This window comes from Sceloporus occidentalis, unplaced genomic scaffold (assembly GCF_023333645.1).
Source record: "Sceloporus occidentalis isolate IW3139 unplaced genomic scaffold, rSceOcc1.0.p SCAF_3, whole genome shotgun sequence".
NCBI classification, from domain to species: Eukaryota; Metazoa; Chordata; class Lepidosauria; order Squamata; family Phrynosomatidae; genus Sceloporus; species Sceloporus occidentalis.
The window spans coordinates 128,754,925-128,769,451 of record NW_028316983.1 but is presented as its reverse complement, the minus strand read 5'-3'; the positions used below and the strand labels follow the sequence as shown (position 1 = coordinate 128,769,451).

General features: G+C 38.8%; 1 protein-coding gene across 1 annotated transcript in view; it reads right to left on the bottom strand.

Annotated features, from left to right (window-relative positions):
• The window catches only part of DIAPH1 (diaphanous related formin 1), a 114,706-nt gene that overhangs the window by 59,915 nt on the left and 40,264 nt on the right, over positions 1 to 14,527 (bottom strand). The window contains exons 5-15 of the mRNA XM_089516182.1: positions 13,879 to 14,009; positions 12,785 to 12,871; positions 11,335 to 11,398; positions 8,787 to 8,926; positions 7,657 to 7,765; positions 7,141 to 7,251; positions 5,613 to 5,731; positions 4,297 to 4,413; positions 3,666 to 3,781; positions 2,723 to 2,787; positions 650 to 829 (exon numbers count right to left, since the gene is read on the bottom strand). Of these exons, the coding sequence (XP_089372308.1) occupies positions 650 to 829; positions 2,723 to 2,787; positions 3,666 to 3,781; positions 4,297 to 4,413; positions 5,613 to 5,731; positions 7,141 to 7,251; positions 7,657 to 7,765; positions 8,787 to 8,926; positions 11,335 to 11,398; positions 12,785 to 12,871; positions 13,879 to 14,009 (1,239 nt within the window). The remainder of the gene's footprint in view (positions 1 to 649; positions 830 to 2,722; positions 2,788 to 3,665; positions 3,782 to 4,296; positions 4,414 to 5,612; positions 5,732 to 7,140; positions 7,252 to 7,656; positions 7,766 to 8,786; positions 8,927 to 11,334; positions 11,399 to 12,784; positions 12,872 to 13,878; positions 14,010 to 14,527) is intronic.

Genomic DNA, 14,527 nt, shown 5'->3' with positions numbered 1-14,527 from the left:
ACTATTCTGTATTTTACAGTTCAAGTGATCACTGCTTTTTCCACACATTCCTTTCAGTTGTCCTTTCTGTCAATTCACTTTACATGTTCTTCTTTTAGGCTGCATTTCAGCAGGTTTACATTTGCTTTTTTACTTACTGTCTAGGTGTCACACATCTTTATAGCACTATCCGCCATATATATGCTTTTAAAATATTTAATTTTCAGTGTTAAACTGACCTCCCCACAACAAATACTTCTTACAAAATATCTGCTTCATTATACCTTTTCTGCTTGTAACTTCTATCCTAGAACTTTCATCTACTTTACCCAACTTTACCCTCTTTAACAAATATTACTGTATCTACAGGTTACGCTTATCTATTATCTACTCAATTACTATGCTATAGTATATATTTCACTACCCTTATGTCTTCCTTAAGATAACAGCGTCCTCTTATCTTTCAAAACACTTAAAGTTAATTAAAAACTGAAATGACAGATATTCTATATTTGATGTAATCAGCTTCTTTATAACACAGATTCTACAGGCTAGGCTTGTTAGAATCTATGTGGGGAAAACTATGGCTCATTGATCCCTTTAGTCCAATATAAATTCAAGTAATATTTATAATGTCTACCCTGAAGCTAAATTTTAACCTGAGTCTTACTTTATCATTCAGCAAGGAGGCAGTATTTTCTAGGCTTTGCTTCTCTGACGTGACCTGCTGTTTCTCTGATTCCAACGTTTCTTTCTCTTGAAGCAAATCTTGTAATTTTTGTTCAAAATCATTTTCCTTTTTCTTCATTTCAACTTGCAGTTCATGACGTGCTGTCAACTCAGAATCCAGCTGAGGAAAAGAAACATTATATTCAGTAATCATTCCAACAGAACCCATATTGGATAGGCCTCATACTACAGACTCTGCATCCCTTTGAACTGTATGATTTTGATAGCACTGATGACACTTTTCTCCCATGCCAGACCCAAGAAAGGGAAAGCTGATACTGTTGAATATGAATTGGCTTCTATAAACAGAATTTGTTTATGATAAACAGCACTGACAGAATTTTGTTAACAGTAACAAAAACGCAATGGGAAAATGTAGGTGGAGAGAACATTAGGGGTACAAATAAAAAGTGGTGCAACTTGTGAAAAGTGAGAAAAAATAAACATGATGATAGATTAAAGTGGTGTTTGAAGTAATGATCTACTTTTAATATGTCATCAGTGCCAGGATATGGGAAAATCCATCTCCTAATTATAGTGGAAACACACTGTTTTTAACTTTATTGGAAGGAAAGGAAAGCAAAGATGTTCCAATCCATCCTTCACTACTTGGATGTAGTTAGTTTTCTGTGCTGCATTTGTGAGCTTGTGTAAACTAGCAGGAATTTATTTTGTAAAGAAAAGGAGGAAGTAGGTTTTCAAAAATAGACTTCAATAAATCAAAATTACTAGATAGTAGCAATTCTAAGCAAAGCAAAGGTGAGCAAAGCCCAAGTTATGTTGAAAATATTATGAAGGGAAAGTACCTGATGATACCCATATGAAGCTTCCTTGAGCTTGACCACTGGTACTTCAGCACTGTGCTGGAATCAGCAACAGATGTGGAGAGTTTCAGGCTGACATTCTTCCTAACCTTTCTGCCCAAGATGTTTTTACTTATCTATGTGAACAACGGAACCTGAAAAATCTGCTGGCAAAGCTCTGCTACTAAGCTATGGTCCTTCCTCTACATTATGTACAGTTTTCAGAATTGTTGTTGTTGTTAAGCATTACTTTATTCTGTCACTTACCCCTTTACCTGAAGCAATGCAGGGAGGGGATGGAATCCTGGCTTCCAATCAAACAAGAATGAAGTAGCATTTCCAGTTTGATTGAAACACCTGCCAGATAGGATGTAACTGAAGCCAGGAGATAATACATCAATTAAGGCTGGAAAAAATACAGATGCATGGCCACTCCTTCCTTTCTGTGAAGTTAACATCCCCTCATATATTCTCTCCCCCATAGCTGTTATGGAACTCTTTACCAGTGACCATGCTCACAATAACTGAACTGTGAACAAGTTTGGTCATCCCCACTCTCCAAATGCTACCAGAGAAAATTACACTGGTAGAGAGTGTCTGTGTGGAGAAAAGCATATGTGCAGACAGCCCATGAATCTCCACTCAATGTGGCCTTCAGGACCAAAAAGGCTGCCTCTCCGTGATTTACACTGATTGGACATAACAAAATAGACAGAAGAGCAAATAGTTGCATAAGAGTAGCAAAAGATTAAATAAATAATGGTAATGATAGTATTTGTTATTTTTGAAATGTCTCAAAAATTAAACAGTGTTCAATGACTGAGTTAAAACAGAACAAACATTGACCACTGGCTTGCTTTCTAAAAGAGTAAGATAATATGGGAAGGGGAAGAGAGAAGGACAAGCAGTGATTAAATGTGGGAGGCTAAAAAGAACAGATACCTAATATGCATGGAGGGGAGAGGTGTGGATATACTCTGACAAAGAATGCCAAATAGATAAGAGAGCAAGACATAAAGATGTGAATTAGAGCAAGTACCCCAAAATTTAACCAAGAAGACATTTTAGCAGATCCAAGTCCAACGAAGAGGGACAGAGAAACACGTTAAGAATGTGTCAAAATTTGAAGAGATTTTTAAAAGCAGCAATTATTTAACTCAATTTAGTAAGTAAACAGAAATGAATACAACAAGGGCTAGAAAGGTAATAACCTTCTTTTCCAGTTCTATGGCTTTAGCTTCACTTTTCGCAACCTTAGTTTGATCAATCAGGTTATCTACAGGGGAAAAAACAACAAAAAAGTTAATAGCAAAAATGGACAGGGCGACTGTAGATAAAATTTCCTATCCCTGTACCCACTTCAGTGTACTGTTCATCTTCCAGATTTGCCTATTCTTCATATTCCTCACTTCTGCCTTCTCATCCTTACTTCTAGATGCAAGCTAACCCAATTCAGGATGTGTGAATGTGTCTGCCTAGCTTACCTTCATACACCCCTCCCTTAAGATTACACAGTGTGCACAAGAGAGTCTGCTAGAAAGAGATCTTTCCTCCCATCTAATGATAAAGGTAAGAGGGCCAGTATTATGTAATGGTTTCAATGCTGGATTAGGATTCTGGAGGACCAGAGTTCAAATCCCTGCTCAGCCATGGAAACCAACTGGGTGATCCTAGATAAATCACATACTCTCAGGCTCAGAAAGAGGCAATAACAAACTGCTTCTGAATACATCATACCCCCCCCCCCAAAAAAAAAACCTCCTAACAAGTTTGCCTGAGGATTGTCATAAGTCAGAAACAACTTGAAAGAATGCAACAACAAAGCAGAACTTGCAGGAGAAGTCTTCCTCAAAACTTAAGAGCATACCCTGGTCAATATTTTTGCTGTGGAATTAACATGGTAATGCTCTGGAAAGGCAAAGGGTATTTTAAACATACAGGAATTTGGGCCGAAGCATCTACACTAAGCAGAGCTGCATTCTGTAGCCTACCTTTCTTGTGAAAATTACACATTTTTACATCTTTTATTCTGCCAGTTACAGGAAAGGATAATACTGTGGTATACTGGCATTTCATATCCTGGTAGATGAAGGGAGTAGAAATTATCAAAATAAAGATATAGCTGTCTGCAGAGCAAACTGTGTCCAGACTCACCTATTAGTCCTTCAATATTAAGATCAAGATGCTTGCACTTGAAGTCTGGATCAGCACCATTTTTGTGCAGGACTATCTGTGAAATGCACTCATCAATCAGCTTAAAATATTGAGGCCTAAGGCCGAAAAAAGAAAAAGAAATATACTTAGTTCTAGTATGTAGAAGTACAGTCTTCCTAAACATTGTCAATGTGGAAATGCCCCACCACTGAACTATGCAAAATGGCCTACTCCAATTACTATAGATAAATCTGTAGCTCCCACCTACAGCCATCTCCCATCAACTGCCATGATAGTAATACTTGAAGATATTCCTTTTTCTTTCTCTAGCTATCCTAGGCAAACTCTTTTTGCTTTGCTCCAGTTAAATGCTCTTTTACAGAGCCAGCTCAGATTCTCTCTGTGCTTTTTTCATTACAAAGATACTTGCTAAACAATACATATAAATCCATCCATGTTAGTTGGAGCAATCTGAACTCTGCCTCCACCTAAAAAAGTGTAGAGTATCTGTCCAAAGAACTGTTGTAATTGAATAAACTAAAGTAAAACATAAATAAATGTGTAAGTAAATCACTATCATCCTCTTCTCAACAGCTCTCTTAGGTATTTTCAAAGCATTTTCTCACATTACCTTGCCTCATAATCATTGCGGATTAGCAACAGGTGCTGCAAAATAGAGAGGAAATGTGGCTCTGCCTTAGAATCCTTTACAGTATTGAGAAGAATCTGGAAGACTTCACCGAACTCAGTGAAAATAAGGATTAAGGAAATAAAGACCATTTGAAAGTAATATTGGTGAATTTACCAGAAGAAAGAAAATTGGTCTCTCCATTGGCCCTCTGACACACTTTGAAAGAAATCTATACAACCCACTTCCCTTAATGGCAAAGCCTTGATCATGCTACCAACGTCTCTCTCCATTCCACACAACAGAATGGCTTTCTACCTGGCACAGCAGTTAAGGGATGTGCTATATCTTGTGCTCTTGGATCCTTAAGCTTTAGGATATCCACATTTATCTCACTATTTCTCCTTAAAAACACATTGTCCATCTTTACAATTAGAGCATGATATCCAAGAGATTTCCACTGTGGGTCTAACCACAAGTGGATATTTACAATACATATCCTTTTTCAGTGTTTTATTTTTTTTCAAATATATTTCCATCACTTTACCTATTTCAGATGTCTTCTGGTGGCCAAACCAACAAGGATCTCCAGGAAAAAAGTATTCCTTATTGTGCATTTCACCAAGACTCTTCCATTGAGCCTCTGATTTCTTCTTCCATCCTCTCTTTTGGCCTTACTTTCCTCTCTGCTTCCCTACAGACTGACCATTCCTAAAGGCCACCTGCTACATGTAAGTGAACCACCTTGGAGCTTGTTTTCCTTAGTGTATCCCTGCCCCTGCCAAACACTGAAGCTTGTGTGAACCTAAACAGAGAATGGCTGCTGCCACACCGATGCTAGCAGGAGACATGGAATCAGGTCAGAAGAAAATTACAGTTAGCCCTCAGTACCCATGGGGATCCAATCTGGATCCCCCACGGATAACAAAATCCGCTGAATTCTGTTGTCCCCCAATGGCAACATGAGTACATAGCCACACATTCATTAAGGATAATGGGACTCGAGCATCTGCGGATTTGGATTGTTGTTTCTAATGACAGCACAGCAGCATGCACATACTACCACTGGGGACAATGTGGACTATCCCTAATGGCAGCATGGCCATGTGAAATCGCTGCCTTTGTGGACAATGAGGGGTTGCTATCCACGAATGCTTGGCTCCGCAGATGGCAAGTCCACAGATAGTGAGGGCCGACTGCATAAATACCAATGTGCAACAAATACAAATGGTAGTATGGAAGAACAGCTCCTATGGTCCAAGAAGCTTATTACTGGAAACAGATATATTCCTTCAGATCATTGAGCAGAAGAAGGATATTCCATTTCTATACGAATGTCCTCCAATCGGCCTCTGAGATCTGCAGAATCTTCTTCTCCATATTCTTCAAATAGCTGCAACTGCACCGATAGCTCTTCATTGTCCAGAGCACGCAGTTCCTACAAAGGCAAAACGAACATCTGAAAGTGCCCACAAGTGATCAGATGTCTGATCTGCTCATGGCAATAAATGCCCCATACATGCATTCTACATGGGGCATCCATTGGAAAGTGTTTGGAAACTACAGTAGATCCAAGATGCTTCAACCAGAATCTGGTGATCAGAGCTGGTTACAGGGAGAATGTTATACCTTGTTATACCAACCTTGCTGATTCAGCGTACTAGTTATAACCTATACAGTCTTATATGGCTTATGTAGAGTCTATATGAAAGACCATATCTCCCTATACAAGCCAAGGAACAGATTGAATTTCGAGATCTTCTGGAGAAAGCCTTATCTCACAGGAACATTTTTGAGAATATGAAGGGCCTTTTTGATGGCTGCTCTGAGGCTATGGAACTCCCTTCCGTGGGATGCTAGGCTAGCTCCCCCTTGGCTCTCCTTCCACCACCAGGTAAATATTGCTGATATTTCTTTTTATATATTAGACAAGCTTTTGGCCACTACCTGGCTGCTGCAGAAGAGTCTAAGGGATGTATTTCTTTCCTTTCTGTAATGCTTTTAAAAGTCTTTAAATCTGTGCTTTAATTCAGAGCTTCAATTTAGTATGAATATTTAATTTTTGAATTATTTAAAGTGTATAATTGACTGATTTTTTTAGCTGTATTTTGTTTTAATCCATGTTTTAAGATGCCTTAACATCCACAATGGGAGAAAAGCAGCTAAAATAAATAAACAACAAACCATCTAAGACTATTTTTAAATGATGATATTTTATTGTAATCTAGATGTTATTGTGGTTTTATGCTTGTAATCCCTCTTTGATCCATTGGGAGAGGTGGGAAATAGAAATATAATATTATATTATCATTATCATTATTATTATTATTATTATTATTATTATTATTATTTAATTAACAACAAATGAGAGAAGCAAACAAAAGGGGTGCAATTCCACCCCTATATCCAATATCCATGCATTAGCAAGATGTGTAAAGAGAAGAATCTATGTGTACACAGCTGTACACATATAAGCTCTCTGCATGACCTTACAAGACCATGTGAGAATGTCAATGCATTAAGAACTATAAACACATTAGTGTTTCTTTTCAAAAGTCCTGTTTAGTGAATATCACTGGGTCAGGAAAAATGCAGCAATGATGCATTGATATCAGAATAACATGGTTCCATATTCTTTCATGTGGAGTATGTGTGAAGATCTATACAAAGAGAACCAACAATAGAGTCCTCAAACTTTTTAGATAATCCATTATAGTGAAATGGAAGAGGTTCTTCAACTATTAAAGAATCCCCACTTGTAAAACTGTAGAGGCACATGTTAAATATTGTTGTCAAATCTGGCCAGTTGGGAAACTGCTGACAGCAAGAAATACAGAAGGTTCTCACCTTGAGGATCTGCTGAAGTCCAGAACGCATCAGCTCACTGCGGATGTGAACTCTGAAGTCAAGTTCATCTGCCGGAATTATCAGGGCATTGATCAACTGTAGACAGGCTACCTAAGAAAACATTGAAGACAGACAGCATATCAGATCATGCCATGCAAGCTAATCCCTTGGAGCAAACAGAAATAATGTTATTACAGTAAAAATAAACTGTAGCTTGCAAGAAAATCTATACCACTCTTCATTCCCAACAAAGCAGCAGAAAAGTTCAAAGAATCACTGCTTTGTATAACATATTTGCCCTCCCTCCTTGCATTGTGTCTCCTGAGGAGCAAACCCTGAGAGTCAGGGGCGCTTCTGAACAGCTCAGGATGAGGTGCCAGGGCTTCAGTGGAAAAGGGGAATTGCTCCAAATCTGGCACCTTATGTGATATTTCGCCACAGCTGAAGCCACATGGAGATATGGCATGCTTGTAGTAAGGACATTCTACAAACATCTATTTCAGATCCTACATATACCTTTAATGCCACTGAGGTACCACTCTTCAGGCCATCCAAGATAGGCTTAAATCGTTCTACATCATCCATTTCTGCTCGCTCTGTCAGTGCTCCCAGAACATGTTCATGCCTACCATAAAAGCAAGAGAAACAAATCAATACCATCTTTTCTAACAATACAATCTTAGACCTAACTCAGAAGCCCTATTATATAAAAGAAATTTTATGTAATTGTAAATACGTACAGAATTGCTGTCTTCTCCCTATCTACTAAGAATCACATAAATATTTTCTACACAGATGGAATCTCTAGATAGAATTCTTGCACTCTCTGGCTATATTTTATGAAGTGTTCTTATTATCAGGTTTTGGTTTTGCAAAGAGAGTCGTGCACCAAGAAACATTTGAAATGAACAGTGTGTGCAGAAAACCTTGGAGAAGGAACATAAAATGGCTGTGATGTTAAATTATGTAAGAGTTTAATGACGTATAAAAATCTAAAGGTAAAGGTTTCCCCTTTGACAAGATTGTCTAACTGTGTCAGAATGTAGGGGGTGGTGTTCATCTCTGTTACTAAGCCAAGGAAGCCTGCTTTGTCAAATATGACACCGTGGTCATGTGGCCAGCATGCCTGCATGGAATGCTGTTACAATCCTATCAAAATGGTACCTTTTTATCTACTAGCACTTTTACATGCTTTTGAACTGCTAGGTTGGTAGAAGCTGGGACTAGTGATGGAAGCTCACTCTGTCACACAGCACTTGGGTCTTGAACTACTGATCTGCCAACCCTGTGATCATCAGAGTCAGCGTCTTAACCACTAAGCCACTACATCTCTGTACATAATGCACATGGCTTGTAAATTCTAAGCAGTTCTTTCAGAAGAAATATACTGTCTTAGATTAAAGAAAATAAACCTCAGAGAGGTGTGTGGAGTATTCAGTGGAAAAGGAGAATAAACGAAAATCAGGCTTCTTGGTGAGTTTCCTTCCACGTGTGCTTCTGCATATCTAAGCCACTGCATTGTTTACATGCATGATTCAGATATATCTCTTCAGATTTTAATAAATTATGTAAAACACCTTGAGAGTTAAAATTTCCAGGTACCCTATACTTTTGAGACAAAAGATAAACCATATGTAGTCACTTACAGGTCCACAGGTTGGGGCAAGATGCAGAGGGCTGAGAGTAGTTTGATAGCATCAATCATCATGGCAGGAACTTTGGGGTCAACTGATCTTGCCAAAAGCAGGATCCCCTCTTCGGTTTCAAGCATGGTCTTAATTCCAAACTAAATGAGAGAGAAGGGCACTTATAGTGTTATACAGGCAGGATGGTGAGTATATGCACTACAAAGAGCTTGTTTTTGTATTTTTCTTCCTTGAACTATTTCTCTCTTAAACTTCCTCTTGCTTTTTAAGTTTATTATTTTTGTGCTGATGCTTTGTGCTCATGAACTGCCTTCTTGTGCTTTAATTCTGCAAGTATTCAAGTGATGTCTGTCCTCAAACAGTCTCATACTCTAAATAATCTTGACAACAGGCCCCACGGGCTGAAAGCGCTGCTTATTAATTCCAGGTCAGTCAATGGGAAAATACACTTGATCCAGAACTTGGATCATGGAGGAGCATATTGCTTGTATTATGCAGACTTGGTTGGAGAAAGTCAGGTGGTGATGGCAATCAATCCCAACTTTGTCCTCAGTTCTCTGTGCAGCTCCAAATGAGGATTGGGAGTGGGGAGGTGGAGATGCCATGATCTAGCAGGATTGTATCTCCCGCACCAGGTGCTCCATCACACAATCTGCTTGATTTGAATGGATTTGAAAGTGGGTGGCTGGGACAAAATAGGGATTCTGTTGGTGTACTGCTCACTCACTCACCACTTCCTGAGCTGGCCGAATTGGTCTCAGCAGTGGTGCTGAAGCCCCCACGCCCAGCTTGTTGTCCTGGGTAATTTCAATATCCATGCTGAGACCACTGGTTCAGGACTTCATATCCTCCATGATGACCATGGGTCTGTCCCAAGTAAATTCCATGGGTCTGATGCCACCCACACTCTGGACCTAGTTTTCTGAGCTGGGTGGGGTGACAGTGATCTGGGTGTGGAGGAACATTTGATCGTTGTGCTGTCACAGACAGAACACTACCTAGTGTGGTTTAGATTCAGTGGGACTCAGAGCCTCGAGTGGTGGGGAGGCAGAAATTAAGATGGGCTACCTCAGGAGAGTTATGAATCTGCACAGATTCTTGACAGCTTTTGGGAGAGTTCCTTGTTGCCCTGGCAAGTGATCCTGTTGAAGCCTTGCTTGATCTCTGAAATAAGGAAGTGGCTGGGGCAGTGGGGCAGTGCTTCTAAACACCCCCTCCTACAGAGTGGAGCCAAGCGGTTAATTACAAATTTGGTGGGAATGAAGTGAGTGGGGCAAAGAGTACAATGACAACAGTGGAAATTTCGGATCATGGGCTAGGGCTTAATGGAAAGCCTATGCTGTGGCACATGTGGCAGCAACTGAGCTATATTTCTCTATCACACCTTCTGGTGGAGCTGTCTCAAGTGGTCAGGGGGCTCAGATGCTCTGAAAGGAAAAAAAATGCAGACTACCGAACAGTCCACTATGAAGAATTTGCGAGACACTTTGCACACAAAATTGCTTGGAGTTGCTCTGATGTGGATGTTGCAGTACATACAAGTCAAGTAGATATAATTTTGGCATATGCATGTCCTGCCCTATTGGATACTTTTCAATCTTTTCAGCCTGAGGATATGGAGATGAGAGCCACTGCACGTGCACTGTCCTTTCCCTTCCTGGCTCCTGAAAGGGGAAGACTGGCTGAGTAGATAAGGGAAGTGGTGAATGTATCACTGTAGCGTTCCATCCTCAGGAGACGTGCTGGGGATTCCTGTTCGACACACTGACAATTCCTTGCGGGATCCTTCAGAGTTTGGTACCTCTGTTTCTCTGTTTAATGTATCTCCCTCATATCTTTGCCCTTCATGAACACAATCTTGAAGTTTATCTGCAATTTATCTCTTCCAGTTTAACTATCACATAGGTTTTCATGTATTTATGATATATGAACTTTGAACAAAATGAATCTTTGTAGTTATGAAAGATTGGCATTCTGGGTTACTCCTGTTTCTGGTGTTCCTGCTCTTTTTATCTTAAATTTTGCTTTTTGTTTCATTAACACAGTTTCTCATTCTTATCAAGTCTTATTTTTTTCTCTCCTTGACTTTTCTTTCAATCTCCATCTTGTATATCCTGTTTCTTATTTTCAAAGACCTCTACTCACTTATTTCCTTGAAACTCTTTGCTTTTCTGATACTATTTCCCCTCAAAGCCAGTATATCTACTTGTGTAGTTTTCCTTCATCCATTCTTCCTGCTTATTGCCGAATACTAAGGAATTTCTGCACCATATATTTATCTGGCATACAAATTCTCTTAACTAAAAAAAAGAAAAGAAAAAAGGATCCCAATTTTTTTTCCCATAGCTGCCTCAACTAAGCTTACTTTGTTCACTTCCCATTTCATTCCCTTTAGCTTCCACTAGCTGAGAAAGGCTTTTTGTTCTGCTTTGATATAGCTATTTCAAATGTTCATTTTTCACTTGGCTTTTTAAAGTTTGCTACTGGTTATAAAAATAATTGCAATGGCAGTTCACAGGTATCTATACGCAGAACAAAAGAAACTCACCTTATTGTTCATGAAAGCTTTTAAGCATCTAATAATCTCATGTTTGATTCGGGTGTCATATGGCCTGAGTGGAAGAGAAAAAGCAATCTGAATGACTGATAGTCCTGTACAATGAAGCATTACCTATCAAGGCTGGGTCTCAAACCTTATAATATTCAACAAGTCAAGCAACAAGAGTTAAAAGATGTAAAATGCTGTTTCTCGTTTCTGACACAAGAATTGGCTAGGCTTGGGATCATATCTGCACTATAGACCTTCACCCAAAATAAAAACAGATGTATCCAGGTGTCTAGCTCTACTTTTGTGAAACCAATTTTGGAGCAGGGTGGGGAGCAAAAACAAGACACAGGAAGGCCCCTTGCTTTGCCTTAAAGGAAAATATACAGATTAATAATTAAAGATGAAATGGTGCTCCCAGAGGGTTCCAGGAACATACATTTTTGGCTAATTTTCTTTTGCTGCCAAAGGGGCAATTGTGATGATTTGGAGTCATGTAAAAATATTATGTTGATTAGAGACATTAAGGTAGAGTATTGCTACATATGTAACATAGTAAATGCAACAAATCATCTGTCTGAGAGGGGGTGTTGGGAGTGACTGACAACTGTCTGAGTGTTTTCATTAGATTTTAAAAGGCTTGTATTTTGGACAGTGGGAAGGTTAAAGAGAGGAGAGTGAGGGATATAGGGTTAGTGTTAGTGTTGGAGTTAGAAATACAAGGCAGAGATATGAATTTGAGTTAATGTCAGTCAGGTTTTAGATGTTTTAAATAAGCATTTTTTATAATTGTATATTAAAGTTTTGTTTAATAAATAATTGCTGTTACATATTTGCATCTCTGAGAATGCTACATAACAAATAATAGAATGTTTACATTCAGACACATGGGGAGGTGTACAATGGGTGTGATTCTATTAATAGTCTCTCACAGGAACTATGAAAGGATCTAGAAGGTTCTAACATTCTAAGGCATAGTGTTGGGAGATGAGGAAGTCTTCAGCTTTGGTGGCAGTTGTGGGACAGGAGGAAGCCCTCACAGGCATCAGAGGGGGTGGGGGAACAAAGGCCACATGATTCCCATCCTGCCCTATCAGAAATTAGGTGGGGAGAAGGAGGCAAGAGGAAAACGAATATTCAGATGTGATTACTATCCTCCGACCAAGTTCCATTCTCTCCAACTCTGTCTGTGTTTATATATTATTGGTGTACCCAAATCCATCCATGTTCTTCCAGCTCTATATGAAAGCTAAACATGCCGTTAAAATCTGTTTGCAACCCTCACACAAATATCCATTGCCAAATCATCTCATAAAGTCTGTGCCAGAAATGAAGTGCTTATTAACCCTATCCAAAGTAGTTTATAGTTTGTACTTGCATATAGAACAAAGTCAATATATAGGTACACACATATTTCTTAATTTATTAAACCCCAGCACATGTAGCCCCTTACCCAGAAGCTTCATCCTTCTCATCATGAAGTCCTTTCAATATGTCCAGCAAGCAATTCAGGCCTTCTGCTCCAAAATTTTGCACCCAGCTGAAAGGATTATACAATTAAAATGTAATAGATGATTTTTTTTTAAAAAAAAAAAAGGTAGAAACAGTAACACTTCCTAAGCACTCACTCTGTTTTCTCCTTCCACTTTTGGTTCTATTTACCCCACCCCACATACACCTTAGGTCTGCAGCATTCAAATAATCAACCTGGGTCCAGTCAGACCTTTTGGGAAAGTGAACTAACCCGAAGAACTAAATTAAGTGTTAAAGACCCTTCCCTGCAACTGGGCCTGTGTAATACAAACACATATCAGAACTCACAGAAAGATGTAATTCTGTATGGCCCAAAAGGGATTATTGGCGAAGTTACTCAGCTCTAGAATTTTCAAAATGCAGTCTCTTAGCAAGCACAAAAACCATTTGTATGGGGCACAGAGACTATGAAGGAGGAGGTTTGGTTCAAGGAGTGGAATTGTACTGGTCAACATTATAAGCAAAACAGCTACAATATAAGCAGGGTGAATATGGAAATGTGAGAATCAAAGATCATGTCATATCTCCACAAATATTGAGAACAACAATTGCAAATATTACAATTACAGTGATATGCTGATTATATAGTGCTGCTTACTTTTATCATTGGTTTTAAATGCTGCTATTATGACTTTCCTAACAAGTAAAACTATAATATTTCAAAGTCAGATATTACAAGACTAAGATTATGGTTTTTTGGTGGGAAGCACACAACATATAAATGGAGGCTGGATGGATAAGAGACAGAAAAGGTAAAAAACATTCATTCCATTTCAATGCCAGCCTAATTTATACTGATTGGTTGTTAATACCTATTAAGACTTTAAAGGCTGCTTAAAATTTGTCTGTCAGATGAGTGGTATTTTTAAAGCTATGGATTGCAGTCATTTGTAAATATTCTCACATGGTACAAGCATTATAGAAATATATACATGTTTACATCTCTGCATTTGTACTACGGTATGTTTTCTAATGGCCTGTGATCACAAGCAATATATTTATTGCAATGTTTACCTGACAGGATTATTGTTGAGTGACACACGCAGAGACTCCAAACAATTCAGTAGTTGTGCATCTCTGAGACCAGATTTCAGTTCCTGGATGTTCATCATAGGAGATTTTGAGCTCTCCTTTTGATTCATTCCCTGCAAAACAGACAACAATAGTGATAAAGTAACATGGCAAATAGAGTCAGGACATAGAAGGTGGTGGATTAAGAACTGTATCTCTCTCTCTCTCTCTCTCTCTCTTAGCAACGTTTCAGAACAAAGACTTCATACAGTGCTTGCCACTCAGTAGTATGTAGATACCAGGTTACATAACTGGCCAAATAGCTTGTCATCTGAAGAAGAGAGTTAAAGCTCTCTCATGTTGACTCACATTTCACAAAGCCAGAAAATTGCAAGCAAAGACTGATGATGCCTTAAAAGACATATCCGCAACATGTTATGCTATGCTATAAGATGGGAAAGATGGCTTGCCTGGGAGTAGCAGATACTATACATGTGGTCCTGGCTTACATGTAAAAATGAACATGTGTACAATCTCTATACATAGTGTATAAAGTACAGATCAATATACTTGTATAGGTATTCATACATACAGGAAGGGTCGTGTGTTTATATAGTCATTTCCATATGACATCCCAGTTATGATTTAACCC